Here is a 20092-nt window from a genome sequence, read left to right as displayed (position 1 = left end):
GAGGGTTAGGCGGCCTCTCACCCGGCACTGGCAGCACACTCCAAGGAGCAGACAAATAAATGGAAGGCTCTTACAGGTGGACGGGTGGGCAGTGAAGGTATCAGCACAAAAAAGGGGAGATTATTTGGGGCTAGGACATCTTTGAGAAAGCAATGGCACCCCACTCTAGTACTCTTGCCTGGAAAATCCCATGGATGGAGGAACCTGGAAGGCTGCAGTCCATGGGGTTGCTGAGGGTCAGAAACGACTGAGCGACTTCACTTTCACGTATTGGAGAAGGAAATGGCAACCCACTCCAGTGTTCTTGCCTGGAGAATCCCAGGGACGGGGGAGCCTGGTGGGCTGCCGTCTATGGGGTCGCACAGAGTTGGACACGACTGAAGTGACTTAGCAGCAGCAGGACATCTTTTGAGGGGCAGGGATCTTTTAACTGTAAGAATATTTGCTCTAAAATGAGAAGTCTTTTTTTTTTCAACTAGAGTATAATTGTTTTAAAATGTTGTATTAGTTTCTGCTGTACAACAGTGTGAATCAGCTATATGTATACATATATCCCTTCCCTCTTGAGCCTTCTTCCCAGCTCCCATGCCCACCCGCTCTGGGTTGTCACAGAGCACCGAGCTGAGCTCCCTGTGCTATACGGCATCTTCCTACTACCTACCTATTTTACACATGGTCGTATATATCTGTTGGTCCCAGTCTCCCATTCATTCCACCCTCCCCTTCTCCCCCCAGCTTCATCCGCAGGGACATCAGTTCTCTTACTTCACTATCTCTTTGTCTCTGTTCCTGTGCAGGGAACCCCTTCTTGCAGGTGACCTCACTAATTTTGATTAGGAAATTTCAGATTGGCTCTTTTATAGGTCACCTTTTTGAGAGGGGTTGAAGCTACAATTAAGCCTTGATTTGCAGGAGTCGGGGGCAAATGACTGCATTGGGCACTTGTTATTTCTTTCTAACAGTAGCATATGAGCTTAGACTGCTGGCTTGGAGGGAAAAGGAATGTGTGAGTGAGAGAGAGAGCCAGCTTTGCATGGGGCACTTTCTGAATGTTGACTGTCTGAAAGTTAGCAGTCGGTGTTTGGTAGCAAGCAAATAAAGTAAGCTGTTTTTAGTACTCTCTGTAATTCATTCAACAAATAGTTACTAAGAAACTTTAAAATAGACGCACTGTTTTTGTGCTGGGAATACAGTGCTGAGTGAATAAAACAGACAATTCCCACCCTTGTGAAACTTATATCCTAACTAGGGAGACAAGTAAACAAGTCAGTAAAATACATGTTGTTATATCAGGCAGTAGTTGAGTCCTCTGGAGAAAAATAAGTAGGAAAGGACCATAGGAAGAGGGAATGTTTGAAATTGTTCCCAAGGGAACTGGGGAAGCCCCTGAGAAGGTGACCTTTGAGCAGGGACATTAGAAGGTGAGGACATGAGTCATCTGGATGCAGACTGTTGGGGTTGGGCTTCCCTGGTAGCTGAGCTGGTAAAGAATCCACCTGCAGTGCAGGAGACCGTGGTTCAATTCCTGGGTCGGGAAGATCCGCTAGAGAAGAGATAAGCTACCCACTCCAGTATTCTTGGGCTTCCCTGGTGGCTCAGCTGGTAAAGAATCAGCCTGCAATGTGGGAGATGTGAGTTCGATCCCTGGGTCGGGAACATCCCCTGGAGGAGGGCATGGCAACCCACTCCAGTATTCTTCCCTGGAGAATCTCATGGACAGAGAAGCCTGGCAGGCCATAGTCCATGGGGTTGCAAAGAGGCGGACACGACTGCGCGACTAAGCACAGCACAGCACGTTTGTAAGCCGGCAGCAGCAGTCAGGGACAAAGGCCCTGGGCAGGAGCCGGCCTTGCTTTGTTCCAGGACCAGCCACATCTCAAGCCACTCTGGTCTTGGCTGAGGGGAGAGGGGTGTGAGGATAGGCTGACGATAAGGATTTTAGGTTTCTCCTTTCTTGTGGGATGCGTGGAAATGCATGGAAACCCCATGCAGGGCTTTTAGGGGTACCTCAAGAGAATGGCAACCCACTCTGTTATTCTTGCCTGGAGAATCCCGTGGACAGAAGAGTCTGGCGGGCTACAGTGTCGCAAAGAGTTGGACATGACTGAAGTAACATAGCATCCTCTGATGTCCCCTTTAAGAAGATTCCTCTGGCGTTTGTTTTGCGAATAGACTTCAGGAGGTAAGAGGAGAGACCAAGAAGGTCCCTACGATTATATTAATAATGCAGGTGAGATGTGCTAGTGGCCTGGACCGTGTTGTCATGGGAGTGTTGAGAAGTGGCTGGATGCTGGATGTATTTGAGATAGAATCAACAGGATATGTGAGTTTGAAAGGAAGAGATGATTCTCAGCAAGGATGAATCCAAGATTGTTTTTCCTGGGTGAGTGGAAGGAAGAGTTGCCTTTTACTAAGGTGGAAAGGACTGGAAGAAGCAGGGAGGGGGCATGAGAACGAAAAAAAATGTGACCCACAAGAGCAGCAAATTTCAGCGTTATTCAGGGACCATATTGAATTCCGTAGACTAGGAGCCAGTCTCTAGATTGCTCTGAGACACTGTTCCAAAGAGGCAAGGGAGAAGCCAGGGTACATGTATGAATTTTTTGCTGGGAAAAACAAACAAATGGATAATCAAACATAGAAAGATCATGGCATATCACAAAGAACAGACTTTTCAAGTTAATGATTTTAGCGCTTTCCCTTGTCTGAGATGGTGCATGAATCTAGAATTCCCAGGTGGCGCTAATGGTAAAGAATCTGCCTGCCAGTGCAGGAGATGTAAGAGATGCGGGTTCCATCCCTGGGCCAGGAAGATTCCCTGGAGGGGAGGGCATGGCAACTCACCCCAGTGTTCTTGCTTGGAGAATCCCATGGACAGAGGAGCCTGGAGGGCTATAGTCCATGGGATCACAAAGAACCGGACATGGCTGAAGAGACTTAGCACACAGGGAGTCATTGAAATTTTCCCCTAGATATGCAGCTTAACTAGCTCAGGACCAAAGCACGGAATGTTTCCTGTTTTTCTCCATTCTGAATTCCCGTTAGTATGCTCTCTTGGGAGGCTTTGCAACTGCAGTGGCTGATGGCTTGATTCCTGTTGAACTGGAATGGCAGGTGACATTTTTTTCTGTTTAGACAGCTTAGTTTTAGACAAGTTAATGTTTGAGTGCATATGAAATATCCAACAGGAGAAACTGGTTAAGCTTTTAGGTCCATACGTGTGTAGTTTGGGAGTTACTGGCTACAGGTGGTATTTCTACTGTGCTAAATGAAATCACCAAGTAGTATAGACAGGGAAGGGATCCAAGGTCTGAGCTTGGAGCCACTCCAGCCCTCAGAGGTTTGAGGACTAGTCTCTTAGGAAGAACTCTGCAGAGGAGTCGCCAATGGGTAGGAGGAAAACCAGGAGCTGTGGGTACCTGGTGACTAACCTTGGGGACAGTGAGAAGACTTGTTGTTTGGTCGCTCAGTTGTGTCCGGCTCTTTGCAACCCCATGGACTGCAGCACACCAGGCTTCCCTGTTCTTCACTGTCTCCCTGAGTTTGCTCAAACTGATTTCCATTGAGTTGGTGATGCTATCCAACCATCTCATCCTCTGTCGTCCCCTTCTGCTCCTGCCCCAATCTTTCCCAGCATCAAGGTCTTTTCCAAAGAGTCAACTCTTTGCATCAAGTGGCCAAAGGATTGGCTTCAGCATCAGTCTTTCCAATGAATATTCAGGGTTGATTTCCTTTAGCATTGACTGGAGGGAAGGCTCTAATCAGGTGGGTGGGTGGTTGAGATGTTTGCAAGTTCTTTTCTGATCCTTTGTTTTGTGAAGCAGGAGTGGGCTTATCCTTGGGGGTGGAGGGTGCGGGGTGGGATGGAGGTCTGAGAAGAAGCAGGGAGGAGAGAGAGGAGGGGGAAGATCAGGGAGATGGAGCTGGACTGCTGGGGGCACCAAGGCTTCTCCAGGTTAGTGGTCAGGAATCAGAGCATGGCCAGGCAGCCTGGTGTGTTGTATCTCATCCTTGTTCAGCTCCAAGGAGACAGACCTGGAGTCAGTGGGACCTTAGAGGTGAGCAGCGTTGGCCCCAGATAAGGAGGGCAGCCAAGCAAGTTGAAGGTACATGTGACTAACTGTGGAGTTGAAAGGTTGGCTTTGGCTCTTTGATATCATCTCAGTGTTTCTCTTTTGGGCTCCATCCAGTCTCTTTATAGAACTACTGTGATTTTTTTTCACTCTGGGCTGTTCAGCCACATGCAGTTTTGTTGAAGAGCACTCTCTCCAGTGAGCTTTGAGGTGGTGTGTTGTGGGTTTCGTTTCATATCCTGCTCATGTGCTAAGTCCCTTCAGTCATGTCTGACTCTTTGGGACCCCATAGACTCTTCTGTCCGTAGACCACCAGGCTCCTCTGTCCATGGGATTCTCCAGGCAAGAATACTGGAGTGGGTTGCCATGCTCTCCTCCAGGGGATCTTCCTGACCCAGGGATCGAACCTGCATCTCCTGTATTGGCAGGCAGGTTCTTTAGCACGAAGAACTCCCTGGGAAGTCTTGCACATAAGCTAGTATAAAAGTCACGCAGTGCTGTTTCAGTCTGGGAATGGCCAGTTCCCCGGGAGTGGGGGGGTGAGGAGCCGACACCTCACCCTTTGCAAGTACTCCTTAGGCACCCCCAGCAGCTCAAGTCGGAGTGTTTCTTTCTACTTGAGTGCCGTCTGCTCTGGTCTTCTCTCCTAACTTGCTAATAAACTCCCGAGGGCAGAAAGTGTCTCTGTCTTCCTTTGCATGAAGCACATAAATGTGCGGTGCCGACTCACCTTCCTATGTTCCTGTTCGGCCTCTGCCGTGTATGGGAAACTTCCAGGCCACTGATTCCCAGTGTGCAGCTTAGTGTCAGGTTCTGTCCTGTCCCGTCATGGGATCCCGGCTCCTCTGCCAGCCTTGGGAGGACTGGCCCAGGGTTCTTTCTGAGAAACCTCCCCTGGGTGGAGCTGGTAATCTTGATGAGGGCTGAAATAGGTGAGCCAGATGCACCTCCTCCAAGCGGGGTCCTTTGTCCCAGAGGATCAGGGAAACACGAGCCGCCCATCTGCCTGTGGGTCCAGGCCTCTCATAAAAATAGGCTTGTTTGGACACCAAGGGGTTTTCCTTTTTATATAGAAAAAAGATGCATTCTTGAATATAACTATATTTATTTTTAATTGAAGGGTAATTGCTTTACAATATTGTGTTGGTTTCTGCCACACATCTACATGAATCAGCCATCAGTTCAGTTCAGTCAGTACTGGAGTGGGTTGCTGTTTCCTTCTCCAGGAGATCTTCCCAACCCAGGGATGGAACCCGGGTCTCCCACATTGCAGGCAGACGCTTTACCATCTGAGCCACCAGGGAAGACTCTCAGTCGCTCAGTCGCGTCCACCTCTTTGCAACCCCATGAATCACAGCACGCCAGGCCTCCCTGTCCATCACCATCTCCCGGAGTTCACTCAAACTCATGTCCATCGAGTCGGTGATGCCATCCAGCCATCTCATCCTCTGTTGTCCCCTTCTCCTCCTGCCCCCAATCCCTCCCAGTCTTTTCCAGTGAGTCAACTCTTCGCATGAGGTGGCCAAAGTATTGGAGTTTCAGCTTTAGCATCATTTCTTCCAATGAACACCAGGACTGATCTCCTTTAGGATGGACTGGTTGGATCTCCTTGCAGTCCGAGGGACTCTCAAGAGTCTTCTCCAATACCACAGTTCAAAAGCATCAATTCTTCGGCGCTCAGCTTTCTTCACAGTCCAACTCTCACATCCATACGTGACCACAGGAAAAAATCAGCCATAGGTAGACCTACGTCCCCTCCCTCTTGAACCTCCCAACCCATTCCACCCCTCTAGGTTGTTACAGAGCCCCAGTTTGAGTTCCCTGAGTCATACAACAAATTCCCATTGGCTATCTCTTTTACTATGGTAATGTGTATGTTTCCATGTTACAGGATGCATTTTATTTTGTAAAGTTGCTGATAAAATTTGTACAGGCGGGAGGCTAAAAATATTTTAGTGCAGGGAGACACGTGAAGGCCAGTGATTCTAGATGGAGTAGGCAGGAGTTTGAAGGAGAATGCTAATAGAGTGAAGGCGGGAGAAGGGGACGACAGAGGATGAGACGGTTGGATGGCATCACCGACTCGATGGACATGACTCTGAGTCATGGACAGGGAGGCCTGGCATGCTTCAGTCCATGGGGTCGCAAAGAGTCGGACACGACTGAACGACTGAACTGAACTGAACTGAATGGAGTTTGCCCTTGTATCGTGACGAGGGGAACAAAAAACACAATGACAGTCCAGGCACAGAGCGCATTCCCATCTGTCTGTAGTCCAGCTCAGTTCAGTTCAGTCGCTCAGTCAGGTCTGATTCTTTGCGACCCCAAGGACTGCAGCACGCAGTCCAGCTCAGTATTTATTTAACATCTGATGTTTGTTCACCACCTCCTTACATCTGTGGGCAGATGAGACGTGAGGACCTTGCCTTCCAGGAGCTTACATGTTTCCTGGTGTTGAGTGCATGCTTGGCTAAGTACTGATTTAGCTGAGAGCAATTTCAGTTTTGGGAGCAGACTGGTTCCCCAGTAATACCTGCCAGGTCTGTGGTGTTGGCTTCAGTGATACTGGAACTCAGATAAGGGAGAGCCCCAGGCTGGGCAGAGACAACTCCCCTGAGAGGCAGGACTTAAAGGATAAGGAGGATTAGATAGGGAGGGGGGTGGATCAAGGGCTCAGGTGTGAGGAAGGAGGAAGGTACCAGAAAGAGGATTTTGGATTTGATTCTCTGGGCTGGGAGCATGGCTCGTGTCCCTGCAGTTTCACCGGTCCCTTAGAATCTCTGGGAATGAGGGTGAATCCAACCATTCCCATCCCCAGAATTGCCCTCCCCCGCCCCGCCTAGTTCCCCCTCCTCTCTGCCAAACTGGAAATGGTGTCATCAGGTCCCCTCTTGTGTCACCTGCTGTGATCTCTTGATGATGGAGCCCGAGGGCCTCCTCTGCTGTTAATCCCACTCTGCTATTCATTTTCTCTGCTCCTTGTAACCCTGTAATCCCTGCCCCTACCTCTGAGTTCTCAGGCCTGCCCAGACTGTTTCTAAATCTCAAAATGTAACCGTGTTAGTCCTTTGCTTCAAAGCTGGTGTTCTCCACCGTCCACAGGACAAAGTCTAAACTTGCTACCTTTGCAGCCCAATCTGGCCGAGCCTCTTTTTTCTGGCCGTGTTCTAGGTCTGAGTGACCATTTAGGAGAAGGAAAATGATTTTACAGTAAAGTATTTCAGATTTCCCATAGCTCATGGTGCTAACAGGATGGACTATTCAGAAGCACTTGGGACATACAAGGCTGACAACCATTCATAGCTACAGCACAGAAGCAGATCATGGTCCCATATCACCAAGGAAAAGTTCAAGTTAAACTATGAGTAATAACTCATATTTGAAAAAAAAAATAACAGAAAGATAAATGACCTTTGGGGAGAATTTCCACCCAAAATGGTAAAAAAAAAAAAAAAAACTTTTAAAATCTGGTGCTCAAAGAGATAGATGGAAATCCATTTACAGTGCCCAGTAGAAGAAATGTGAAGGGGTGGGCAGGCATATATGGCTCCTGACAGATCCTATCCGGAAACACAGAAGCCACAGGTAAGGAAGCAGGATTTGAGCGATCACAGACCCACCAGGCTCATCTGCACAGACTCCTGCGTGGCTTTGGGGCCCGAGGCCCTTGTCTGCCTTCCTCGTTGGCGCTCTGATTTAAATGGCATTTCTTGGAGGTCAAGTTGGATGCTTTTTCGAGCACATGGGAGATAAGAAGCCAACCCAGACACAGCTGGGAATCGACCGCCTTGAGCATGTTTCAGAAATGGAAGCAAACAAGTAGTTTCTCAGAGGACTAAACGAGAGCAGAAACAGAGGAAGAATCTCGGTCTAGAGTTCCTGGGGCAGTGATGGCGGTTTTAACGGGGGAGGAGGGGTGATTGTAGGCAACCCATAAAGAGGCAGAGTCCTCAGTGACCTTGAGCCGATGGGGTTGTGTTTCCAAATGCCCTCATGGGATGCCGGCCCCTGTGACGCCCTCTTCCTCTTGAGGGCACATACAGCAGAAGGAGTGGATTAAGCCAGGACCCAGAATTTTACCAAACTAACTTGAATCCATCCTCAGCGTGGACACTCCACACGTACTTGCTGCAGGAGGTGTTGCCAGGATTAGTGGCTGGTGGAGCTGTTCCTCCCATGGGGAATGAGGTTGCCTCCTTCCTGTCTCTGGGCGGGGGGAGTGGGGGGTGAGGGGTGGGAAGGGAAGCAGGGCCGCCCAACAGGGCTGGAGGCCACCCAGATTACCCCACTGTCCCGTATGTCTTTCTTTCTCTTAATCCTCCTGAGGAACGGCGCGTAGCCTGAGACGTCTGAATTGTGTCTTAGTTCCCGACTGTTCTGCCCCATATAAAATACGGATGAGCCCTGTTCCCGGTGAGTTCCTGCAGTCAGTTAGTCCAGAAACCAAGCTGTTGGTCCCAGGGAGGACAAAGCTGCAGGAAGAACAGAATTCTCTTACACCTTCTTGAAAATGCAAGTCATGTGGCCTGGAAAATACTTTTCTCCCCTAGCGAGCTGCACCCTTGAGTGGTGGAAGAGGCAGCTGAAGTTATTCCAAGAAAGCGCTCTGAGTTTGGTAATAAGAACCTACCAAACCATACACGGTGAACAGAACAGAACCAAACAGAAACAGGCTCAGACATACTACAAAGGAACACACCGGGGGGGGGGGGGGGGGGGGGGGCTGGCCAGAGGAGGGAGGGCCGGGGGGCTCACGGGGCCAAGAGGAAACGGCTGGGTGTAGGGAGATCACTCCCGGCACTGGGCCTCCCTACACGCAGCCCTGGGCGCGCATGGGGCCGTGTGCAATGTGATGAGTAAGAGGATGCCAATTGTGTTGAGTGGGGTATTTAAACAAGAGCACATATACATACAGTGGTGTGCAGCCTGCCCGAGTTCCCCGAGGCGTGGCTGGCAGCCGCTCCTGGGCTGGCCCAGGGGCAGAGGGGAACCTGCCCGACTTGACACAGCAGGTGCCTCCCCTCTGCTGGTTAGGAGGACGCTTTTGGAGCATTTTCTTGTGACACGATCAAATAGCCCAGAGAAGGTGAACTGCGAGGTAAAGGCGTGAACGCGGCGATGGAGAGAGCTGGGGACCAGACGCCCGGGAACCCCGAGCCATCCTCCCTGGCGACTCTGGGTGACCCACAGGTGACCCTGCTATCTGTCCACAAACAGTGGTCCTTCAAGAGGAGCCCTGGGACCGGGGGCTCCAGCAGGCCCGTGATTTCAGAGGAGGAATGCCCTCCCCCGTCAGAGGAAGGAGAATTTTCACAGAAGGTTTTGAATGGATCGGAAGAGATCAGTTCCAAGCAGGTGAGTGGTGTTGTAGAAGGGCTGACAAGCCAGGAGGGCTTCTTATAAAAGTTCCAGGTTATAGATGGAGGTTTCCTGCTTGTCTTACATCAGAGGGGCCAGTGGAGTGGCTCTGGGGTATGGAGTGAGCCAGGAGCCCAGGGGAACTTTCCAGAGATTAAGTCCACAGTGGATAAATCTTGGGTTTTGTTGCTTCTTACTTTCAGGATATTTTTTAAGCCTCTGTGGTGAACAGGTTTCTCAAAATGCAAATCAGACAAAAATGAATCTTTCTGTTTTTATTTATTTTTAACACGTGTACATTCTTGTGTTAATCTTCACGTTTCAACCGAATAAGCATTTTGAAAATGTTGCTGCCAGGTGAACCTGCTCTTAAATGAAAGGTTTGTTAACCCAAACGTCAGGTCACATTCAAAATCAGGGCGGTGTAACTAATGTTTTGTAAAAATGGTGCCTCAGTGGTATTTCCAGGTGGTACAGGTGGTCTGTGTGGGGTTCTTTTCATTGCTATGAGTAGATGGGAAAAAAATACTACTACGTAGACATAAAGGGAAGGTTTCATATGTCTTTTGCTCCTTTAGGAGTTATCTTTGTTTCTTCTGGTGTTGTTTAAAAAGTCTGTAAAACTAAAGGAGATATTGTAAGTTGAGATTTTTGAAATGAAAGAGATTTGTGTACATTGAAGATTTATGAACGTCCATTTATGCAGTACACAGTCAACTTTCATATTTCTAGTTGAATGTTGTAAGACAGGAAAATATAATTTTTTTTTTGTAAAATGTTTAAGAGCTTTTCTTTAAAGTGTTCAGACTACTACTTGACAAAATTCAACCTATGTCTGAGGAATTTGAATGGGAAATAGTCTAATGATTTTTGATGGCCACTTCTAACCTCATATGACTGGGAAAACAACCAGAACCTGACCAGGGAGCCCTTCAGGAGGGCCAGGCTGGAGGCTGTGGCTGTGAGAGTCAGGTGTGGGTCTGCACCCTTACTGGGCTGTGGGATCTGGCAGGTGAGCTTGGACTTCTCCAGCTCCAGATTCCTGGGATGAGAAGTCTTGCCTCCCTGGGTTGTGAAAGCACCTTGTTGAGGACTATATACACTCACAATGGTATTGTCTCTACCAAAATGATCTTCAGTGGGATTCCTAACTCTGGAGATGTGTTTGGTGCACTTGGAACGTCCAGTGGAACTGTGTTGGCCAGTTAATGTGTCTGAGCACAGTTGCAGCTCTTTTTTTTTTTTTTTCCTGAAGCTCTAATTATAAAAGTTAACACCTGTTTATTATGCACAGCAAATTTAACATGAAGCAGCGGAATGTAGAAAACCATAAAGACTTGAAAGCAGCTGTATGCTTCAGCCATTTTGCCGCTACACATATGAACATATGTGAGTTTGTGTATGTGTACAAAAGCATTACATACCTTGTATTTTTTATACTTAATATTTTGTGGAAATACAGATATATATATATATATATATATAAAAACATGTATATTTGTTGTTGTTTAGTTGCTAAGTCATGCCTGACTCTTTTGTGACCCCTTGGACTCTAGCCCGCCAGGATCCTCTATCCATGGGACATATTTATACATAATATAATTTGAATTAACTATCCCCAAATGGGGGAAATTTGTAGTAGGTGGTTTATGATGATTAAAAACCAAAGTAAACGTCAATTACAGTTGAGTACTCGTTCGCTGTTAACAGTGTATTGACTCAAAGTCTGTCATAAATCAAGCTCTGGATCTACTTGAGATAACTTATTCAGTACCTGGTGTACTGGAAGGGACTTGTCACCTCATGTCATCGTCGTCCTCTTTTAACAGAAAGCTGAGAGCAAGAGGTTAGATAATCCGCCTGAAGGGTTGAATCCCAGGTCTGTCTGAGGACAGGCCCCTTGCTTTTTTGTTGGGACAGGGAAGTATTAACGTGCTGGGTGAGATAGAGTTTGAAAACCCTATCTTCTTCTGAGTATTGAAGAGCTCTAACAGAGTGAACAAAAAGTTACCATTCGGGCAGCTCATGGTTCACAAAAGATGCAGGTAGCTGCTCTGAAGAAAACATTTCAAAATTGTGTTTGTAGTTAGTGGATTTGTGTACTTTTTACGTCTCTTGTAAAATGTAGATAGAGTACGTTCTGTACAGTGTAAAACGAAAGCATGTTGTTGAGCAAGCCCTCGGTTTCTTCTGTGTTTTGCAAAGGCATAACTGGTCAGAACTCAGCCTGGAGGGGCCACCCCTGCCCCCACAGATGTTAGCGCCTCCTCTTGCTGGGGTGAGCAGAATGTGTGAGGTGAGGTTCTCGAGTGCGTACCCCCCTACACACACACCCACCCCTCCAGGAGCATGCGCACCAAGAAGGAGAAGGCGGTCTCGGCGCCCTGGCCTGGCTGTGCTAGCCCTGTGTCCGCAGGCCTCCCCGGGTCTTTGTTTCCTCTCAGGCCCGGGACAGTGGCCTGCAAAGAAACAGGCTCCTGCCCCTGAGAACCCCATTGAGGAGCTGTGGAAAGTACAGGCTCCTGGCCCTCATTCCAGTTGGAGGGTGGTGGGAATTTCCCTTTGCACTCAGAACTGCCCGCCCAGCCTCCTTACTCCTTGCCTGTGGCCAAGCTTGTCCGCTGTGTTGCTCGTCTTTCTCTTCCATATCTGACAGTGTATTAGTTTACGGGGAGTGAACTCTTGAATGAATGAATATACGAACCGGAAGTGGATTTCTGTGGCAGGAGGAAGTAGTGATGTTGGAAACACTGAACTGGTTGACGACTGTGATGAGGGTGTTGGGTTGTGGGCCTGACCATTTTAGAAAGCAACCTACAGAATTCTTTTTGTTTTTAAGGATTTTTTTTTAAAGTCTTTGTTGAATTTGTTACAATATTGCTTCAGTTTTATATTTTGGGTTTTTTGGTCACAAGTCATGTGAGATTTTAGCTCCCCGATTAGGGATTGAATCTGCACTCCCCTCACTGGAAGGTGAAGCCTTAACCACAGGACTACCAGGGACGTCCCAACATACAGGATTCTGTGCTGGGTGAGAGGTGGTCAGGCTGGTTTTTTGTTTTGTTTTTCTTGCTTACAGGAAACCAAGACGACCCAGCTGGCACAGGTGTATCCCAGCTAAATAAAGGGAAAAAAAATAGATGAAGTGGGTGATCCAGTCACTTAAAGAAGTCACTAACAAATTGTCATGGAATCATCGTTAGCAGTGGTACAGTGGTATGCACTTTTCTAGGGAACTTTTCGTTGTATTTTCTTAATTTTTTCCTAAAATTAGTATCTAAAGGATATAAACATCAATAACAAAGTATAAGAGTGTGGTTTTCTTCCTCTCTAGAAAAATAGAATATAGTATATGCTCTTATACAGTTTTACAACTTTTTTCCCCTTTAATCTATCATGGATAGATTTACATGGCAATACATGTAAATTCACCTTAAAAAAAAAAACTGCATAAAATTCTTTTGGATTGACACTTTATAAACTGTTCTCTACAGAAGAATATTTAGATGGTTGCCACCTTTCAGTATGGAGTATAGAAATGGACATTTTCATGGCCCTATGGGTCTATATGATGAAATTCGCAGAAGTACTGGGACAGGGGCACTTAATATTTTGACAAATAGTGCTTAATTCCTCTCAAAAAGGTTGCATACATTTATTTTTCTACCACCAGTAGTTGAGAATTCTTTTTACCTATTCTCTTTCTTACTGTATCGTCAAACTTAAAAATTTTTTGCCAGCCTGTTGGGTGAAAAGTGACAGCTTATTTACTTTTGTGTTTTATTATTATTTTCCCTCCTCATTCTTTTTTCTTTCGGTTTTATTGAGACATAATTGATGTACAGTGCTGTGTATAAGTTTAAGGTGTACAGCATAATGATTTGACTTGTATTGTGACAAAAACACCCACAGTAAGTTTAGTGACATCCATCATCTCTATTTAAAAAAAAAAGGGGGGGGCGGATTTTTTGTGTGTGATGAGAACTCAGGATTTACCCTCATAGTAACTTTTGTAGGTACTATACAGAAGTGTTAGCCTTTCTTTTCCGTCTGAGCCACCAGGGAAGCCCTGTTAACTACAGCTATTCTGCTGTACATTGCATTCCTGGGACTTATCTTACAACTAATAGTTTGTATCTTTTGACCACCTTCATCCAATTCCTCCTCCCCCCAGCTCTCTGCCTCTAGTAACCACAAACCTGACCTCTTTTTCTGATTTTTTTTCTTTTTGCTCTAGGTTCTGCATATGAGTGAGGTCATACAGTATTTGTCTCTCTCTGATTTAGAATAATGCTTTCAAGATCCATTCGTGAAGGAACTTCCATACTGTTTTCCATCATAATTGCTAACAATTTGCATTCCTACCAACAGTGTACAAGGGCTCCCTATTTCTCCACATCTTCACTAGCATGTGTTATCGCTTGCCTTTTTGATGATAACCATTCTAACAGACACTGTTGCAAAGGCATACAAATAGCAGCAGATGCATGTAAAGGTGACCAACATCACTGGTCCTCCGAGAAATGCAAATCAAAACCACCGTGAGATATATAGTGCACCCAGTTTCTCAGTAAGGGTTAAAGTTTTTTCCTCATCGTGATCAACAGAAAGAAACTGACAGTAAACGGTCATTGGTGTGGATTTTCCCAGAAAGTGCACTGTCAGCCCCAGGGCTGGCTGTGGCCCTAAGGCCAGAGGTCAGGCTGGAGCTCACACAGCCCAGGCACACTGACCTCTGCGGTGTTTGAAGTAAAATGCCCAGAGTTTGTTTTATCAGTAGATAAAATGTAAATAATTCTCACTGGGAGCTCTTTCTGAACCTTTGTGAAATAGCGTTAAAGGACAGTTTGAAGGGATTGGAGTGGGAATGGGGGAATGTGTACATGAGTTTTAATGATTAGTTCTTATCAGTAAAATGGTGGAGAATAATGAGTTCCCTGCCTACTTCCCTGGACTGCTTTTGAAGATCCAATGAGGCCTTGTTTGTCTTCATAGTCATTTTCAATCAATTATGATGTTAGCCTTTTACATTCCCTTAGCTTTCAGTCCTTAGCTTTCAGACCTCCTTGCAGAACCGGAGTGGATATTATTGTTACCTCCTTTCACAGCTAAGAAAACTGAGGCTTGGATTTGCTCAGATGAGGACGAATCTCCTACCTGAGGCTGTCAGTTCAGTTCAGTTCAGTCGCTCAGTCGTGTCCGACTCTTTGCGACCCCATGAATCGCAGCACCCCAGGCCTTCCTGTCCATCACCAACTCCCAGAGTTCAAGCCCTTCAAAAAATTCACAACACGTGGGAAGGGCTGATATTTAAACATATGGAGTGAACATGTTCCTTAGAGGATAAAGGATTAGTTGTGTCTGACTCTTTGCGACCCCACCTGACTGTAACCCTCCTCTGACCATGGATTCTCCAGGCAAGAATACTGGAGTGGGTTGCCATTCCGTTCTCCAGGGGATCTTCCCAATCCAGGGACTGAACCAGGGTCTCCTGCTCTGTAAGCAGAGTCTTTACAGTCTGAGCCACCAGGGAAGCAAGCTTAGAGGATAAAGCCATGTTGAAACATGTCATCTGTTCATCATTGCTGTCATCTTTATCACAATGATAATATTATCATTGCTTATATTAGTATGGTTTAGCAAGACTTTCTTCTTTGCCTTAAAGAAACTGAAAAACCACATTTGTTTTCTAGTATAAAAGTAGGACCTTTTTTTTTTAATTTAAGTTTTAAAAATTAGAAATATGTACAGACAGTAAAAAGATCAGAGTGTCATAACTCACCCATAGGTAACCTCAATTTTATGTGTTAATACCTAAGTATGTATTTGTCTAAATTTATGTACATACAGTTTTTTTTTTTTTTGGCTCTACCATGTTATATGCGAAATCCTAGTTTCCCCAACCAGGGATTGAACCCATGGCCCCCATGTTGGAAGCCTGGATTCTTAACCAATGGACCACCAGGGAATTCCCCTACCCCACCCCACCACCCACTTTTTTTTTTTTTACATACTGGTTTCACTGGGGACATTGATTCTTTCTCAGTGGGGGTTTTAGAGACTTGACACCTGGAGTGGTTTGTTGTTGTTGAGTCACTCAGTCGTGTCCAACCCTTTGCGACCCCATGGACTGGAGCCTGCCAGTCTTCTCTGTCTATCACCATCCCCCAGAGCTGGAGTGGTTGTGGTGGGATCTTTTCTTGAGTCAGTCTCTCCTGACCCTCCTTCCACTGTGAATCTGTGATGCCTAAAGAATTCTCAGATAAGAATAAAGCAGATACTAAGGGTTGCAGGCCTTAGTGTCTATCTGCTTAGGCTTAGGCCCAGGCCATCCAGTGATCTCAGCCACAGCCTCACCTCCATACTGTGTTCATTCACCTCGACGGAGTCTACTGTTACCTGACAGGTAGTGTCAGGGAGGAAGAAATTTTCCTCTAGCCTCCTCGTTCTTCTGGCTCATCCAAGAATGAAATTGATCTGAGACAGATTGATGGGAGGAAGTCAAACAAAATTTTAATAACATGAATACATGGGAGAGACCAGGAAAAAGTAACTCACTGAAATGAACGAAGCCCTCACCTCAAATACCATCCTCAAACAAAGGCAGAGGTGTTGAGAGTAGGAGAGCCAGGGCAAGTTACCAGGAAAAACAAGGAAACAAGGGTGATCACGGTACACATTTATACCACTTCCTTCTCCATTGATCAATTGAGTTTCTAGAGATTTGATCAGCCTTCTCTTCTGGGGACAGAGGGAGATTTCCCGTACAAATATAAGTGTTTCTTACAAAAAGGGAATTCTTACTTGGTTTTCAGAGCTCTTTCAGTGTCGGCTATTACCCCGAAAATAACTAGCTTGAAACAATATGCCGAAGAGATGTGTTTTAGGGTGGCAAATTCTCCTCCCCTGTAGTAGTATGGCTGCTTTTGTTTTCATTTTGCTCTTCAGCATTGTAATTTTTTCCTGTAATTAACATGGCGAAAAAGAAAAAAGTAACCTTAAGATTTCTTTAAAAAATAGAAAGCCTGTTGGACTTTGAGCTGGATTTAAATCCCGGCTCTGTTATTTGTGATGTTGGATAAACCTCTGAGTCTGTTTCAGCAGTAAAATGTTGATAAGAGTATCTCCTTACAGAATTATCTTGCGCGTTAGGAATATAAAATGCCATCCTCATAAAGTAACACTGAGACTCATTAACTATTTGCTACCTATTGGGCCTGTGTATGTATGGAAAAAATCAGGACCTTTCTGTATTTTCAGTTCCATGAAAGTTCAGGTGTATAGAGTTGTATGGGTGGAGGTTATATACTGGATAAGTTGCAGGCATGTAATAATATTTTTGCTTCATAAGTTGTTAAGGGTGTTCTACAGCTTTCGGAGTGAAAGAAGTCTCAAGATATGTTGGCAAGTGGTATCCTACTTAAGGATGCTGGAGAACCAGGTGTAATTAAGAGATCTCAGAAGTGGTTAGTGGTCCTTTCCTTGTGCATGTAATAGTATTTGCCCTTTGATTTGTGATCACAGCCGTTTTTAACAGGGTGTGTCATTTCTGGGCTCTGCAGTTTCAGTCTGGCTTTGAACACTTTGCTTAAAACATGCCACACCCATTTCCAATTTCTTCATATTAGAATGGTATATCCAAAGATCTTATTTTCCTTTCCTGTCTCCATCTTAGTGAATAAACTGTTTATATTCCTTTCCCTGCCTTTCTTTGAAAAGTCCTGGTACTCTCAGCAAATTCCATGGGACCTAGGCGCCTAGACAGGTAGCAAAGAATGGAAATTCACTTTTGGATTCTTCTCTGTGTAATTACCCTCTTCCCGGGTATTTCCAGGCCCTTCTCATCCTGATGCCTATTGTACTGATAGTTTATTGAAAATTCAAAAGCTGGTAACCTGGTGTTGGACCTGCAGAAGAAGTCCCCAGTGTTTATTCTCAAGGAGTCTGTGATTGAGTGGGATGCAAACATTGGAAGTTCCACCTGGTTCTTCCTGGACACAACCTGTTCCCTGTGTCCACTTTCCAATGTCTGTTGCTTCTGATGAACCCTTCAACCTAGACGTGTTTGTTTGAACTCTGTAGATGAGTTTTCCCCCACCCTAGAGATTGTCTTCATCGAAGAACGGAATTAAAAGTACATACAGTCTGTGTGTTCACTTAGAAATGATCCAAACACCTGACAGCTGTTGTGAGGTTGCCCCTAAACCAACAGGTACACTGGTGTTTCACAAAGTTGTGTTATTTGCAAAATCTTGTCTTCCATAACTGCTTGTCTTTAGAAGACTGCGTGTTTAAAAGGGAGACCTCTGAGAATTGTTTGCTACAAACAAATGGCTTCCAACACTTCTGCAAACTCCTTTAGGAGGAACATATTAATAGGATCAATAATCCAGGGATTAAGAGCCAGCTTTGTGGCTTGGGTTTGGTGAGTTGTAGATCGACCTAGGACCAAGACAAAGAAATTGGGTAGTAAACCATTAGGGATTTGTTTTTCCAACGGACTGGTTGAGAGTTGTGTCTTATTATAAGGAGGTGATTTCTGCTTTACTAAAATACTGTTTTAAAGTGAATATCTTTGTAGTATTTGCTGCATCTTTTTTCAGTTAAATGAGGTTTTGATTCAGTTAAATGAGGATTTGATTCATACCAGTTTAGCGACTTAGCAGCAGCAGCAGTTACAATCAAGCCACTGCTCTGGATCTCCTTTATGCTCACATTATTTTAATTGTTAAATCAATTTTTTTAGAATCCAGTAATGTTATACATTGTACAGTAAGTTGCACAGGGTAAAGTAACTCTTTCTTCCTACGCCTGACCCCAGCTACCTGACCCCTTCAGCTGCCCAGTCCACAAACTCAGTGCCAGCACATTCTTGTAGAGATAACTCCATACATATATAAACATCTCTGTGTGTAGTATTCTTTTTCCCTCTCAGTCGCACTAGCATGCTGTGATGGACTTATTTTGGTGGCCTTCCCAGTGAACTCCACCTCCTTGTATGTAAGTTCAGTCAGTTCAGTTCAGTCGCTCAGTCGTGTCCGACTCTGTGACCCCATGAATCACAGCACTCTAGGCCTCCCTGTCCATCACCAACTCCCGGAGTTCACTCAGACTCACGTATGTAAACTTGTATGTAAACCCTTATGTAATTCTCTCCTATATTGACTGAGCTTGGCCTTGTGACTGGCTTTGGCCAATGGTGGATTAACAAGTGTGATGCAGGCAGAGGCTTGGTAAGTGCTTGTTCTCTAGGAATGCTTACTATTGTGACACTCACTCTCAGAACCCAGAAAACCTCAATTGTGAGGTGCCCAGCCTAGCCATGGAGAGAGGCTACGTGAAAGAGAACCAAGGTCCCTACCAACAGCAGCCAGCATCAACTTGCCAGCTATGTCATGAATGCACTGTCTTCTTGAAAGATAGTTCCAAGCCCCATCCAGGTCACCTGAGATGATGCTCTATGGAGCAGAGATGAGCATTTCTTGCCAAACCTATCTGAACTAAAAAACTGTGAGCGGTTATCATAAGCCACTAGGTTCAGTTTGTCATGTAGTAACGGATATCCAAAACACTAGATTCTAAAACTGTGAGCGGTCATCATAAGCCACTAGGTTCAGTTTGTCATGTAGTAACGGATATCCGAAACACTAGATTCTAACAGTGAAGAACCCTCCTGCCAACCCAGGAGACATAAGAGACTCAGGTTCGATCCCTGGGTTGGGAAAATCCCCTGGAGGAGGGCATGGCAACCCACTCCAGTATTCTTGCCTGGAGAATCCCACGGACAGAAGAGCCTGTCAGGCTATAGTCCATGGCATCGCAGAGGATCCAACACTGAAGCAACTTAGCGCACACTCATAAATTATTCCCTTTTCTCTATTTAAAAATATTTAAAAAAAAAACAATTCCTTGTAATTATTAATCCCAATTTAGCTTATGATTTCCTCTGTGGATATACAAATAAACATTCATAATCTCTTTCAAAAGTTATTTAAATTTTCATCTTGTTAAGCTGCTCAAAAGCTGAAGTTGAAAAGATCTGCATTTTATACACGGGGACATAGAAAATCAGTCCACATAATGGAGATTCAACTGAAGATGAGCAGGGTTGTATAGGTGCCTAGTGACATATACTTTTTTTTTTATAATCAGGTACCATATATAAAATCCTATGCCCAAATGTCTGAAGCAGTACTGATAAAGAAATGCAAAAAAAAAAAAAAAGGCTGTCTGAGGAGGCCTTACAAATAGCAGTGAAAAGAAGAGAAGCAAAAAGCAAAGGAGAAAAGGAAAGATATACCCATTTGAATGCAGAGTTCCAAAGAATAGCAAGAAGAGATAAGAAAGCCTTCCTCAGTGATCAATGCAAAGAAATAGAGGAAAACAATGGAATGGGAAAGACTAGAGATTGCTTCAAGAATATTAGAGATACCAAGGGAACATTTCATGAAAAGATGGGCTCAATAAAGGACAGAAATGCTATGGACCTAACAGAAGCAGAAGATATTAAGAAGACGTGGCAAGAATACACAGAAGAACTGTACAAAAAAGATGTTCACGATGCAGATAATCACAATGGTGTGACCACTCACACTCACCTAGAGCCAGACATCCTGGAATATGAAGTCAAGTGGGCCTTAGGAAGCATCACTACAAACAAA

At 45.3% G+C, this 20092-nt stretch overlaps 1 protein-coding gene across 6 annotated transcripts in view; it reads left to right on the top strand.

Moving 5' to 3' along the window:
* ATP7B (ATPase copper transporting beta) overlaps window positions 1-20092 on the top strand; it is a 74255-nt gene that overhangs the window by 15589 nt on the left and 38574 nt on the right. The window contains exon 1 of one of the 6 annotated variants that reach the window (XM_059892220.1): window positions 8804-9428. The exons of 3 other annotated variants lie outside the window; for them this stretch is intronic. In XM_059892220.1, the coding sequence (XP_059748203.1) occupies window positions 9192-9428 (237 nt within the window). In that variant the 5' untranslated portion in view covers window positions 8804-9191. Of the gene's footprint in view, window positions 1-8803; window positions 9429-15462; window positions 18942-20092 lie in introns of those variants that run through there. 2 more of the 6 variants (XM_002691794.7, XM_059892221.1) reach the window with 2 other exon arrangements.

This window comes from Bos taurus, chromosome 12 (assembly GCF_002263795.3).
Source record: "Bos taurus isolate L1 Dominette 01449 registration number 42190680 breed Hereford chromosome 12, ARS-UCD2.0, whole genome shotgun sequence".
Lineage (NCBI taxonomy): Eukaryota > Metazoa > Chordata > Mammalia > Artiodactyla > Bovidae > Bos > Bos taurus.
The sequence above is the reverse complement of the archived record's forward strand: the minus strand, read 5'-3'. Positions and strand labels throughout refer to the sequence as shown.